General features: G+C 38.7%; 1 protein-coding gene across 1 annotated transcript; it reads left to right on the top strand.

Moving 5' to 3' along the window:
• Nucleotides 1-2,268: 2,268 nt before the first annotated feature.
• Nucleotides 2,269-13,415, top strand: LOC121372243. Its single transcript, XM_041498533.1, has 2 exons — nt 2,269-2,595; nt 10,847-13,415. The coding sequence occupies exon 2, from the start codon at nt 10,876-10,878 to the stop codon at nt 12,805-12,807; it is 1,932 nt and encodes a 643-aa protein (XP_041354467.1). The 5' UTR covers nt 2,269-2,595; nt 10,847-10,875; the 3' UTR covers nt 12,808-13,415.
• The last annotated feature ends 1,318 nt before the right edge of the window (nt 13,416-14,733 follow it).

Here is a 14,733-nt window from a genome sequence, read left to right as displayed (position 1 = left end):
TGAATTGCTGAATAATTTAACCCAATCCAACAAAGGTGCAATGATCCTGGATACTAGAGTTTCTTGCCCAACTCAAGCAGATGACATCTCTATTATTTCTCCTACTCCAAGTGTCATGCAAAATATGATTTCAATATGTGAGCGATATAGCGCTAAATGGCGTTTTACATTCTCTGCTTCTAAAACACAAGTTGTTGACTTCTGTAAGGATCCGGATACGAAACTTATTCTGTATGGAAAGGAACTACCATGTTCAACAACCATAAAACATGTTGGCATTAAATTACAAAGGTCTTTAAATAATTGGGACAGAACACTCGAGACTTGCAAAACTATAAAATCCACCGCCATGTCTCTAGTTCAGGCTGGTTGTCACTGCCGTGGAATAATCCTGTAACTAGCGTCAAACTAGTTCATTCGCTGTGCCTATCAAAAGCTTTGTACGGTAGTGAATTATGGAATAATTTAAATACAAATGAACTATTGGCGTTAGAAAGAGCATATAGATTTGTAATAAAGATTATCCAGGGTCTTCCTAAAAGAACACGAACCGATTTTTGTCTTGGACTTCTTGGCAGTATATCCCTCGAAGGACATATAGATAGAAACAAATTATACTATTTAGGACATCTTTTGCGATGCCCCGTGTGGACTCTGGCTTACAAAATAGCAGTCACTCGACTACTAAGTTTTAAAAATCAGTGTGTTCGTTCAAATATTGGCTTTGCAGCGGATATATACACAATTCTTCGTAAATATAATCTACTGCATCACCTCAACGAATTTTTTCTAACATCAGTATTCCCTAGTAAGCATATTTGGAATATAATTGTAAGAAAACATGTTTTAGAATTTGAGGAAACTAACTGGCAGTTACGAATTTCTTTAAACCCCGATACAACACATTTTCTAAAAATTCATGCCAATCTCGAAGTGCATAGAGCTTGGTCAGTTGCACGGTCAAATCCATCACTAAAGGAGCAAGCAAATCACTTGATAAATATATGTGCTACATGGAGGCCAAACTCAGTACACGGTATTTGTACGTTATGTACTAGTAACTATTCTGATCTTTTTACACACGTCATGACTAGTTGTTCATACTTAACAACAACCAGAGATACATTCTGGACAACGCTTCTTGATATCTGTCCTATTGACCTCAGTGTAGAATTACATAACTGCCCCGATGATATTTTTATTACAAAACTCCTGTCCTGTAAACCTCCAATAAATATTGATGATGAATCATCTATGTTATATAGTGAAAGTGTCATACACTTCATTTATAAAATAACGCAAATATATTACGTTAACAATATGAAGACCAATATACTGTAGACAGTCATGACTGTCTGTTCTTGTGCAAATGTTCAGATCTTTATAGTGGTGTGTGTGTGTGAGAGAGAGAGAGAGAGAGAGAGAGAGAGAGAGAGAGAGAGAGAGAGAGAGAGAGAGAGAGAGAGAGAGAGAGAGAGAGAGAGAGAGAATGGCAGTGGCGAGGGGTGGCGAGTGAATTTATATGAGCGTGATTCTGATCAACCAATAACCTTTTTCATGTAATTCTCTCACCATGCGTTTATTCCAATGCCACTGTATATATTACCTATTATTTATTTTGTATCAAGTACTATGTATTATCCATTAATCATTGTGCATTGCCTTTTATGTATTATGTATGTATGATAATCTGTACTGTTCGAACTCTCTACAAGAGGAATAAAGAATATATATATATATACAACGTTCGAGAACTAATCGTGTTATGGTCTCTTGTCCGACATGTGTATCACTTAAGAGAAACTGTTTACCGTTTACCTCCCGCAAAGCTTAGAAAACTCAGACGATTAATGACCCGAATTCAATCATTTTATTATCACTGATAAAACTGCATTCGACACACGCCATGTTAAATAAACGTGTTCGTGCGGCAGTTCTAAGCGTAGAAAAAGAAATGCTTTGTATGGCCCTATTCAGTGGAGATCTATTATATACGATATAGAGAATGATCTGTATAACTAAATGTATACTGGTATCACGTTTATAATACCTGTTATTCTCGGTATAGAGACGTCTCACCCTTTCTAAAAAAAAAAAAATCTTTTCTAATAGAATTTCTATTATGGAAACATGGCAACTACCAGGACATTTCTAGAGTTGATCTTAACATTATATCAAGTCCAGCTTCTGATTTATTACTTGTCTGGGCTTAACAGATTGAACTTATCAAACCTTTATATTTCTCTTAAAGGCAGGTGATGAAAAAAAATGCTCAGCTAAATATTTCAAAGTATTGATAGCGCTCTTCCGATACTGACCGTTTAACATTGCTAGCAAATTACGAACGTTGTTAACGAAGTCAAGGCCACTAAGCTGAGGATATTCCACTGTAATTAATTCCGTAATTACAGCGAAAGAAGGAGCAGAGTGTAATTAACTGTGTCACCAAAGTTACAGAGCCCTTCCTCGAATCAATACCGTGGCACTGGATTTAGTGTCTGACTGACTTCTGTTTGTTTTACTGAAATATTTCTAACTTCCTTGTGCAGATAGATACATGGCCAGAATAATCGTCGTACAGCCTGGAGATTGCAGGTAAGAAACACCTTGACAAAATTGTCTTACACTCCTGTAATGTATGTATGTATGTATGTATGTATGTATGTATGTATGTATCTTTATATTGTTTGTTGTTTTGTTTTGTTGGAGGGGGGGTGGAGGGGTATAATTTAAAAAAAATATGGGAGGGGGTTTGGGGGAGGGCAATAAAATAGCATTATCTATCGTGGCGAACTAAAGAATGACAGAAAAACCTGGTTTGAATCAAGTCTTCTCTGTACCAAAATGACTGACAAATATTGCATCAACAAAAACAACAACAATTATTTTAAATAACCATAACAGAAAAAAGAAACAAAACAAAAAGCAAAAAAAATAAAAAAAAATACCCCCCCCCTAGAAAAAAAAGTTTAAAAAAGTAAAATTAAAAAAAGAAAAAAAAAGAAGAAAAACAAACAAAGGCAAGCAAACGTCTATATAGCGTCACCACTTTTGCCATGCGTTTCTGTTACAAACGAGGGCTTGCGATAAACTAGGAATATTTCTGTTTGTACCCCGACACCCATTAACACTGATTCACTCAGCTACTTCACACGTCATATGAAACTAAGTTAGGTTATCAATTTGCTATATGACACGTACAAAATGATGATGCTATATAATAACGTGTTAACCTTCATTATAATTATTATAATCTGTGAGTCGGATCAAGCTAACGGTTGTATGGCAGTGTATTGTTTCCATACCATCTGCCAGCAGTACACGAAAACTCCATACAGTACGTAAAACCTCACACGCTGTAAGTATTTATTATAGAATTTATTTCATAGCTAAAATTATGTTCATTTTTTCTGTGAAACAAAACTATAATGCCAACCAAAATGCTTTAAAGACTGTTTACTCTTACTATTATATTCTCAACTTATTTTCGTGCTTATAATCTAATTAAGGTTCAAGCACGCTGTCCTGAGCACACACGTCAGCTATCTGGGCTGTCTGTCCAGGACAGTGGGTTAGTTGTTAGTTGTTAATGGTTTGTTGGGGAGAGAAGAGGGCGTAGTGGTCGTACACAGTCTAGAGTCGTTAAAACTCGCTTTGAGTGAGAGCTGGTACCGGGCTGTGAACTCAGTACCTTAGGGTCTGTCAAATTATTATGAAGATATTTTGTTTAAATACTTTTTTTAAATTACAAAACGCGTTCTCTGAATGTTTGAAGGGGAGTACAAGTCAAATATGAGTTTTATGTGTTGGAAAGATGCACATACTGAGACTGTAGGAAATTATAAACGCGTAATTTTAGAGTTAATAAAAAAACGTGATTATTCCTGCTAACTGGGAGCAGACATTTTTGTTAATGTCAAAAACATAATAAACTACATTATGTTTTTCTAAACCGGATTAACCAAAATATACTATTATTGTTTATTGTTTATTTCGCATAATTTATTTTTAAAACAACCAACCAATGATTTTGTTTATATAATAGAAATAGAAAAACTTTGTATATTACAAGGTGTTGGTGTTTGTAAAGTATGTTTTGTTTAACGACACTACTAGAGCACCACACATATCGCACACAAGAACAGACACTTGCAAACACTTCGTGTTTCTGTGTACATTATTCTGTTAGTGACCCGTGTAAAATTACAATATTAAATTTCACAATATTCAAAGAAAATTTTAATTTATAAATTACATAGGTGCTACGACAACAAACAGCCAACATTTAACCATCTTTCTTACACACTAAAACCATTTACCAAAGGGGAAATTATATTTATAAACATTCATACGTTGCATTGGTCGTGACGTACATTGGTACCGTTACTACTCTATTCAATGGTTTGACGTGCAATTTAAGGCGTTATGAGAATACAGTTACGCCACCTGGAACCTTCGTCTGCACTATGTGTATAATATATCTACCTAACTGTGTTTGGTGTTTTCATGGCTGGGTGTAATTAATTTCTGATTTTCACTACTTGAATGCACTGATATGACAGACGGGACCTGATTCTGTTGGACGAAGTTAAAGTTTGTTTTGTTTAACGACACAACTAAAGCACATTTTGTTTTTGTCTTCAAATAATTTCGTACGTACGAAAAAATTATATTTTAGGAAATAAATTGAAATTTAACCTAGTACAAATATTAGAACGACCAGAAACACGTTTAATATACAGCCACTAATATGTTATGCAGGAAAATATATTTGATATGTAATTACAATCGTTAAAAAGTCTCTGTTAGTCGAAAACATCTTACAAATTGCAACAAACTCAGGAAGATCCCTTTAGTCATCGGATATTGGATGTCAAACATTTGTTAATTCTGATATATAGACAGAGAGAAAACACGCAATATTTTTTCCATTAGTAACACATACCACGGTCTTTGATTCGTCGTGCACTGGTTGGGATGGGGGAGGGGGAGGAGGGGAATAATCACCGAGGTGATTTGATCCTACGACGTAAGCACCTCGGACAAGCGCTCTACCGACTGGGCTAGATCACGACCGATGTCACTGATATCCTGTCAAATGTCATCAAACGATATCACCCGTAAGCGGTAAGGCTTAATTAATAGACGAATCGGATATCTTACTTTGGCCCGCATTAATATCTTTATCCAGGCCTCGGTGGTGTCGCGGTTAAGCAATCGGACTTAAGGCTGGAAGGTACTGGGTTCACAGCCCGGTACCGCTTGCCACCCAAAACGAGTTTTAACTACTCAGTGGGTAGGTGTAAGACCACTACACTGACTCCTTTCGCACTAACCACTAACCACTAATCCATGTCCTGGACAGACGGCCCAGATAGCTGAAAGGTGTGGGCCCGGGACAGCGTGCTTGAACCTTAATTGGATATAAGCACGAAAGTAAGTTTAAATGAACATATCTTTATAATATAGACTTAAACCGAACGCAGGAAGTTCCGTGAATAGACTGCGCCCCGTTGAGCTAGTTCCCCTTTTAAACAGTGCTCCACAACAGGCATATAAAAGGCTATGACGTGCTGCACCCGGTTTCGATGCGTAATCGTACGTAACGCTGAAACGCACTGTTTTCGCACCACGGTATCGGCTTCCATCACTGGTGTCGCCAGAGTAGCAGGAGCATGAGGGTGACGCCCCCCCCCCCCCCCACTCCCAATCCACAATCCCAACTCGTGTGTGTGTGTGTGTGTGTGTGTGTGTGTGTGTGTGTGTATGTTTGTTTGTTCCGTCTCTTTCTCACCACTACACGACTGGTTTATCAAAGGCCGTGGTATATGCTATCCTGTTTGAGTGATGGTGCATTTAAAAGATCTCTCCCTTGCTACTAATGGAAAAATACAGCGGGTTTTCTCTCAAAGTCTAAATGTCAAAATTATCAAATGTTTGACATCTACTAGCCAATGATTAATAAATGAAGGTGCTCCAGTGGTGTCGTTAGACAAAACAATTTTTTTTTCTCACCACTAAAAGGTGGTGACGACAGCCTATAGCTAAGATATATGGCATGTACCCAGGACAGTATACTTCAACCTTAATTAAATATACGCGCGAACGTCAAGTATTAACAAAAAAAACGAGAAAAAAAAAAAAAACCTACACTGTAAAGTTCCCGTAAATAATGTGTCTTTAAAAGACTTTGGTGCTAATTGGTGGCAACATGATTCTTTATGCACTCTCCTGACCACCAATACCGTGTTAGGCACCCGATAACCGCTCATTAAATGTGTTGAAGTGCCTTTACTTGCTGTTACTCAGTGAAAAGTAATAAACGCAGAGACAGCGGGGTTTCTCTGCGACTAAACAAACTCGTAAATAGCACATCATTGTTCCTCGATTGAGGCCTTATGAATGGAATCCATTTGGTTCCCTCAGTCTGAACTTTACAACCGGGTAATGGAAATTCGGTCCATTATTTTACTTTCCATTAACAATGTTTCAACACTTGACAGCTTGCGCATTTAATATGTATAGCTGAGGTTATTTAAGTAACAAAAGGCTGATCTATAAATAAAGTTTGTTTTGTTTAACGACACCACTAGAGCACATTTATGTATTAATCGTCGGCTATTGGATGTGAAATATTTGGTAATTTTTACCTGTCTTAGAGAGGTAACCCGCTACATTTGTTTTCCATTAATAGCAAGGGATCTTTTTATACGCACCATCCCACAGACAGGATAGCACATACCACGGCCTCTGATATTTATAATTTTATAAATGGTCACATCGAGGTCTGGGATATAATAATAGTCGAATACTTCTTTCCTCTATCCCGTTTTATTTGATATATGGAAATAATTATACTACTATTCTATTTCTGGTTATATTTCTTTGTACGGTTTTGTTTTAGCAAAATAATTTTAAACTGTATTTCCTTAAAGTAGCAGACCCCTGTTTCAACAGGTGAAAATTGACACTACGTTTAGTTAATCTACAAACCTGCAACACATTTGGATATCATACACATTGTACATAGATACAAGAGAGTGAAGTAAGAGTCTGTGACGCTGAACGTGGAAATACTCTTAACACGTAGACTTGAGGTAGTCTCCATAACCGTTACTTCTCAGCTTAGGTACGAGTGTGGGGGGGTTTTAAATATGAAAAATACATTTCATGGTATTTAATTAGAAACACTTCGGATATACGGAAATGGATAATCTAAACAATAAAATCTAAGTAATGTGTGATTTCAGTTACCAAAAACGGCTCTAAAGTGAAAAAATACGACATAGTTTTTGGAAACTAGGGTCTGTTATTTTAAGGCTTTTTTGTGAGGGATGGGGTGGGGTTTGGGGGGGAATGCAACTCAGGGCTCGACCTTAGCAGTAGCATGGGGTGTTTTGGCTACCAATTTCTCACTCGGGCTACCAGAATGTTTAAACCTGGTAGTCCGCCGGCCTACTAGATGTTTTTTTGCACCTCCAGTTACTCTGCAATCAACAAGATGCTTAAACACCAAAATATAACCATCCTAAAACAACGTTTAAATAAAAATAAATGATTTTGCTTTTAGTCTCCTTTTTAAAAAAATTATTAAGATTATAAGCTACCAAATTTACTGGGGGCTACCAGATTTCATAACCTGAAAGCCCGGCGGGCTACCACTGAAAAAGATTACGGTCAAGGCCTGCCATGGAACTTGACTTTGACTTATAAAAAATGTTTTGTATTGCTCATATTGTAAAGGCTATATATACAGACAATAAAGTGTGTTTGTCTCTCTGTCCATATATCTAATTTAGTTCCAGGTATGAAGAGTCATTAAAAATAAAGACGTCAGTATGTAATTTACATGCGAGGTCGTGGTCGGCGGTAATAATATCAGTACAATCTGTACGATTAGCTCCTCTTAATTAACTACGACAGATCGATTTCTAATGATAAGTCAAAACGAATGGATTATGGTAGAGTTTGGTAGAGCGTTAATAAGTATTATAAAACTCAAAGGACAAAGAGAAATGTAGCGGGTTTCCTCTGATGACTACGAATCATAATTACCAATAGCCGATGATTAATTAATTAATGTATTTCTCGTTCCGGCCAGTGCACCACGACTGGTATATCAAAGACCGTAGTATGTGCTATCCTGTTTGTTGGATGGTGCATATAAAAGACCCCTTGCTACTAATGGAAAAATGTAGCGGGTTTCCTATCAGACTACATGTCAAAATGACCCAATTTTTTTACAGTTTAACATCAAATAGCCGATCATTATTAAATCAATGTGCTCTAGTGGTGTTGTTAAAGAAAACAAACGGGTTTTTTCTTCTTTTTTTTTTTTTTGGGGGGGGGGGGGGGGAGACAATTACCGAGGTGATTTGATCCTACGACGTAAGCACCTCGGGCAAGAGCTCTACCGACTGGGCTAGATCACGACCGATGTCACTGATATCCTGTCAAATGTCATCAAACGTAATCACCCGTAAGCGGTAAGACTTAATTAATAGACGAATCGGATATTTTACTTTGGCCCGTATTAATATCTTTATACCGGCATTGTAGACCTAAAAGTTACATGGGTCACGAGATCGGACCCCCTCGGCGAACTCGTTCTCTTATTACACCCCCCACCGTCTATACCAGTACCCCAGGACTGGTATGTTAAAGGCCGTGCTGTCCTGTTCGGGGAAACCGGCCTCGGTGGTGTCGTGGTTAATCAAGCCAACGGACATACGGCTGACAGGTACAGGTTTCGCAGCCCGGTGTAAAAGTAACGCAGGTCTGTAGGAACCGAGGTCCGTAGGACCTCGGTTCCTAGGAACAGTAGTCCTATCGGACCTCCATAGCTTAGGAACCATAGTCCTACCCGGACTTTCATACCTGGTTTATTTTGAAGTTGTTTTTACCTTAGGACTTGTATTCCTACCGGACTTAAATTCCTTCTACTATTCCTACTATTACTAGACAACTATTCCTACGGACTTGCATTCCGTTTACACCGGTACCGGCTCCCACTCAGAGCGAGTTCTAACGACTCAATGGGTAGGTGTGAGACCACTACACCCTCTTCTCTCTCACTAACCACTATCAAATATGAAATAAACCACTGTCCTGGACAGAAAGCCCAGATAGCTGATGTGTGTGCCCACGACAGCGTGACTGAACCTTAATTAGATATAAGCACGAAAATAATTTGAAAACAAAATGATCGGGGAAACTACATAATGAAAATCCATTGCTGATAATGAAATAAAAATGCAGCGGATTTCTCCTAACGAGTACCTGTCCGAATTGCCACGTTTTACTGTCAGTGACCAATGGTTAATACATCAATGTGCTCTAGTGGTGACGTTAAGCAAAACAGACATTAACTTTATATTCGGAAGTTTCTAATAGGCTTTAGTACCCACACATATAACATGGGTAAAATGACTGGCGTAGGAAGCGGGGGGGGGGGGGGGGGGGGGGGCGCAAGCTAGATATTTTGCTTTATATTTGCTTTATAATAGTGTAAAAGTGTGTAAATATAAAAGTGTGCCCCCCCCACACACACACACTTTTTGGCACCTTCCTACGCCACTGATTTAAATAATCCATTACCTGCATTATAATGGCTACAAACTCCGGATCTTCCCTTTAATATCAGCTTAAACGGTTTAAACAGTTTATATTATAATGTACCCGTTTGACTCTACCCGCCTGCCGAAAATATGTCTTCCGTGAATTTACTTAGTCAGCAATACACAACACATACACGTATTTATGTCCGGTGTATTAATGCACAGCTGATTACGTTCTACAGAATACAGCTGATTTAGGTACACATACGGTCAAAGAATAAGATTAAGTCACAATTATTGATCTATATTTAAATATATATCTTGGCTGCGATTCACTTTCCATACTCATGTCAGTTTATTTGGCAACAGTATTCTGTAATACGCCAAGCGATTCAAGTACGTTGATTTTGTATGTTGCTGTATATTTTTTCTCTCTGGAATCTTAGCCTGAATAGTGTAAGTTTATTTTTTGATATTTCTCCTTCAATAAAAATGTGATTCCGTTATTGTATGTATCGTATATGTGGTAATGCATTTAGGAATGTTAGTGATTTCCCTAGAAATTAGGCAAGGCATGGTAGACCAAACACTTTTGGGGCATTTTCACCATTTTCGGGGCACTTGTGTTTCATTAAAAATACACAAAAAGTAATTAAAATAAACATTAAAGTAATTTATGCGTTTGCTTTAATAAATGAATTGCAAAAGATATAAAAGGCATATTTTATTAATTAATAATACATTTTGGGGTGTTTTTTAAAGGCAATTTTAGAATTAATTACTGAAAAAGGCTTGTTTAATCTCAGGGCAGCATGGTGCTGATTAAGGCAAAATGGTGCTAGACTATTGAGGCATGGTGCTGCACCATGCTAAAACAAGCTAGGGAAAACACTAAATATGTGTGTTGTGTGTGTGTGTGTGTGTGTGTGTGTGTGTGTGTGTGTGTGTGTGTGTGAGGTGTGTATATATATATGTATATATATGTGTGTGTGTGTGTGTGTGTGTGTGTGTGTGTGTGTGTGTGCGAGCATGGTCATGTCTTTAGTTTCGTTTAACGGACACCACTAGAGCACACTGATTTATTAATCGGATTGTAAACATTTCCTTCATTGCCTAAAAATCCTACATTACCGTGCCTTGATTCTTCATGCACTAACTCATTACAGTTCGTTTCGTTTAGATACGGATCTGGACAGACCGATAGCTCGAGAGAAAACAAAACTCGGCGTTTAGGTGCGTACTTCTGTTTTGGTCCACGTTATTTAAATCTCTTTTCATTTCTATTTCAGGTATGACTTAACAGGTCCTCATCCTCACTATGTACATCGCTGGGAGACCAGCTAAACGTAACATACCTCCTCGCCTAAGCAAGATGGTTCAGAAAAAGTCCCAGAGTGTGAGCGTGGTGCCACTTTCAAGTCACGCTGACGTTCCACTTCTCTTTGTGGGCAACAAACCCGCCAGTGTGATACACAGCAAGAAAGCAACACATGTTAAGGTCCCTTCCTTTTCCGGCGACGTGTCCGTGGAACTGATTCAGCAATACGGCAGAGGCAGTTCGCGAGAATCGGGTGATCACGCGAACACTTTTCCTCAGATAAAAGGTGCTCGTGGTCCCGGAGACAGACTCCACCAAAGTCGCGAGAAATGCACATCTCTCAGTCTGGAAAGGGTGGAGTTGCAAGGTAAGACCATCTTCACAGAAGGACTCAGCTCGATAAGTCGACGTAACGAACCACTACTCGTCTTCCATCGCAAGGATATCCACGGCGCCAATATGCCGGAGACTGTGAAGGTCGCCAGGGAAAGAAGCAAAGTTGTGTTCGGTGTTCGGAATTACGAAATTCATCGTAATATTCAAAACAAAGCTCGTTCAGTCGCACCGCTGCAAACTGATACAGGACTAACCGTGGACAAAATGACTGCAGATGATTTATCATTTCGTAACACGTCCACTACCAACAGTGAAAGCAATCTTCCTCCGCGAGAGAGTCCCATATCGAAGGCCATTAAGCGAATGGAACAGAAGTATGGAGTTTCTCCAAGCGTATCTCCATATCCTTTGGCATTGGCCATGGCTCCAATCTGCGAAGATAATTACATGCAAAATCAGAATACACCAAAACACACGCCAAGACGAACTCAGAAAGAGACTGTAAAGAAGGGTTCTGTAAAAGTCGTATCTTTGTCTCCAGATTTTAGAGGCAAAGAACGAAGATCTCCGCGTCTGCACGTGTCACTAACAGACGAAAGGTACAACCAGAGAGAAGCATTTCGACAGCACAGACACGAAAACCGTCTGAATCCGATGAAAATCCCACCCGATATCGATATAACAGAAGAGAGACTTGCTTTGAAAGTGTCTATGCACGAAGACAAGAAAGCTAAACAAAACAAATTGTTAAAAAGATACATATACCAGTCGACCTTGTCGCGTGCACCTGGTGCCAAGGGCTATACAGGGGATGGCACTTCGACGACAGACCTAGATGTTTTAAGTACTAAGAAGACTGATGGCTCATTCCATGTCCGTGGCGTGGTTGGTACATCAGTAGCCCGCGGTGCGATCTGGATACCGGGAAGCGTATCTGAGGACGATACATTCATCATGAACCCACCCCCTACCGCTGAGACTACCTACCAAGCCGACCTGGGTTCAAATACTCGAGAGCCCACGCTGATGTCTCCAGTAGACGAGGACGCAAAGGAGGAATCGCCGAGTCTTGGTGTCTTACCACATAAATCTGGTGATTCGTCACCTCGAAAAAAAGGTACACCAACATCTGAAGGGCGAAGGGTAGAAACTCGAGAATCCATTCACTCGGGTAAGTCTAGCAATTTTCTACTGGTGCCAACGACTGACACAAAGACAGAGAGTCGTCCTTCGGTTGGCTCATCGACCAGCGACGACGAAGGTGGAATCAAAGAGACTGGTGTTGGAACCTCACGGACAATATCCACACAGACGAGCGCCCATCGCGATGCAGGGTCAGAGGTAAAAGCTTCCGTTCAGACTTTGGAGCTGTCTCTGCCCAATTATTCAGATTTACCAAGCATTAACGTGAGTGGTGAAGGTTCTTCGCCAGACCCAGTTAAAAATGTTAAGAAATTTGAACCAGTCTTTGATGCTCCAGATTTAGACTATGTCAGGGACTATGCAACTGGAAGGAAGTCTCAACAGTTAGTTCACAACAAGGCAATCAGATTTACATCTCCATTTGAAGTTGAGGAAAATGCAAAACGACAGTAACGAATTGTTTAAATTAAGCTTCGATTATATATATATATATATATATATATATATATATATATATATATATATATATATATATATATATATATATATATATATATGTACACTAAGTTTAATGTTCGCATGGTAACTGTATTATGGGTTTATGTATAAGCAGTGTCAGACTCAAAGCTTTCGTTAGCTGTTGCCCAAGAGGGTACACACAAAAATGGCCTCAAAGGAATACTCAGTGCATTAACTAGATGACAGAATAATATATGGTTCGCCTCATAAAACAAATGGCCGCTTAAGAGGGAAGCAAGAAACTGGTTAACTGTAGGGCCTACATTGATGATGTTCTGAACATAATTCTCTTGGCACAAAACAAAATGTTGAGTAAAACATTTTGTAGTGATACATTGAAAATATCACCTGATCACACAATAAGGCATTAAAAATGTGTTTCCAGGTTTATTACTATTATTATTATTATTATTATTATTATTATTATTATTATTTTGGTAAATTATTATTATTTCTTAAACTACATTCACCCACGGCTACGGGTCCAGCTAAAATGTTATGCGTGCACTCGCCTACATATTAATGTTCAAAGAAGAAAGAACAAAAACGTTTGGGCCTTTTCCACACACACACACACACACACACACACACACATGAGCGCGCGCACGCATGCACGCACGCATGGCGAGAGAGAGAGAGAGAGAGAGAGAGAGAGAGAGAGAGAGAGAGAGAGAGAGAGAGAGAGACAGAGACAGAGACAGCGTAAGTAAATTGGACTTTATAAAGCTGGACATGAACAGTCTTCTGGTCCTAAAACTGCATTCAAACATCAGCTAACAAAATGTGAAAATAAATGTTTTATTGTTCATTGTTAACTCAATGTTAACGACTTGATTCTTAACTTCAGATGATAGTATATTAGCATTCAACACTGGCTCACAGTTTATATTTACTAGTATATATTACCAAATGTTCCGGTATTTGAGACTATTCAGATCCACGTTCCAGGCTGTTTAGTTCCATAAATTAATTGTCCTTAACGTCTCCCTTCAATTCAGCATGTCTTCTTCGCAAGCCAAGGTACCATTCTGTATAATATATTTTATTATTTAGTATACTATTCGGAATGGTACCTTGCCTTGCGAAGATGTCAGTATGCGTGCCCATCCCCCGTCTTTTACCGGCCATGTGACTGGGAGTTTGAGTACACAGAAAGCTGATACAAGGGATTACCCAGAACGCTCCGCGTGCCCAGACTCAACCTACAACGTGCAAATTGAAGGCGCAGACCCTAGTTTTAACCCGTAAAAAAATGGACACTAAACTTAGTTAATTTACAAGCCTGTAATTCATTTGGATAAAGTTACAACAGAGTGAAAGAAGAGTCTGTGACATTAAAATCGGGAAATATCCTTAAAAATAGACTAGAACTCAAATCAATAACCGCTAAGACGCACGTGCGTTTTTTAAAATATGAAAAATGCTCTCTCTTTGTGTGTATTAGAAACACCAGGATAACCAGAAACACGTTGGTTCTACGAGAATGGATAATCTAAAGAATAAAATATAAGTAATGTTTGATTTCAGTGCTAATAAACGGATTTAATAGTAAAAACACTAGGGCCGGTCTCTTTAACAGGGTAATGACATGGGCGTCGTTAAGAAACCTAATCACATTTTCTAATTACAGTAGTTTCGTGTCTAACATCCATGAATATTAAGATTCTTGTTCTTGCGAGTGACAGTAAAAGTAAAGTTTGTTTTATTTAACGACGCCACTAGAGCACATTGATTTTTTATCTTATCATCGGCTATTGGACGTCAAACATATGGTCATTCTGTCACTGTTTTTTTTAGAGGAAACCCGTTGTCGCCACATAGGCTACTTTTTTACGACATGCAGTACGGGATCTTTTATTT

The sequence above is a fragment of the Gigantopelta aegis genome, chromosome 4 (genome assembly GCF_016097555.1).
Source record: "Gigantopelta aegis isolate Gae_Host chromosome 4, Gae_host_genome, whole genome shotgun sequence".
In the NCBI taxonomy this organism is placed as follows: Eukaryota; Metazoa; Mollusca; class Gastropoda; order Neomphalida; family Peltospiridae; genus Gigantopelta; species Gigantopelta aegis.
This window is presented reverse-complemented; position numbering and strand designations above follow the sequence as displayed.

What these genes read in the sequence shown, in the direction of transcription:
- LOC121372243 (XM_041498533.1), top strand. Translation starts at nt 10,876, where the DNA reads ATGTACATCGCTGGGAGACCAGCTAAACGTAACATACCTCCTCGCCTA.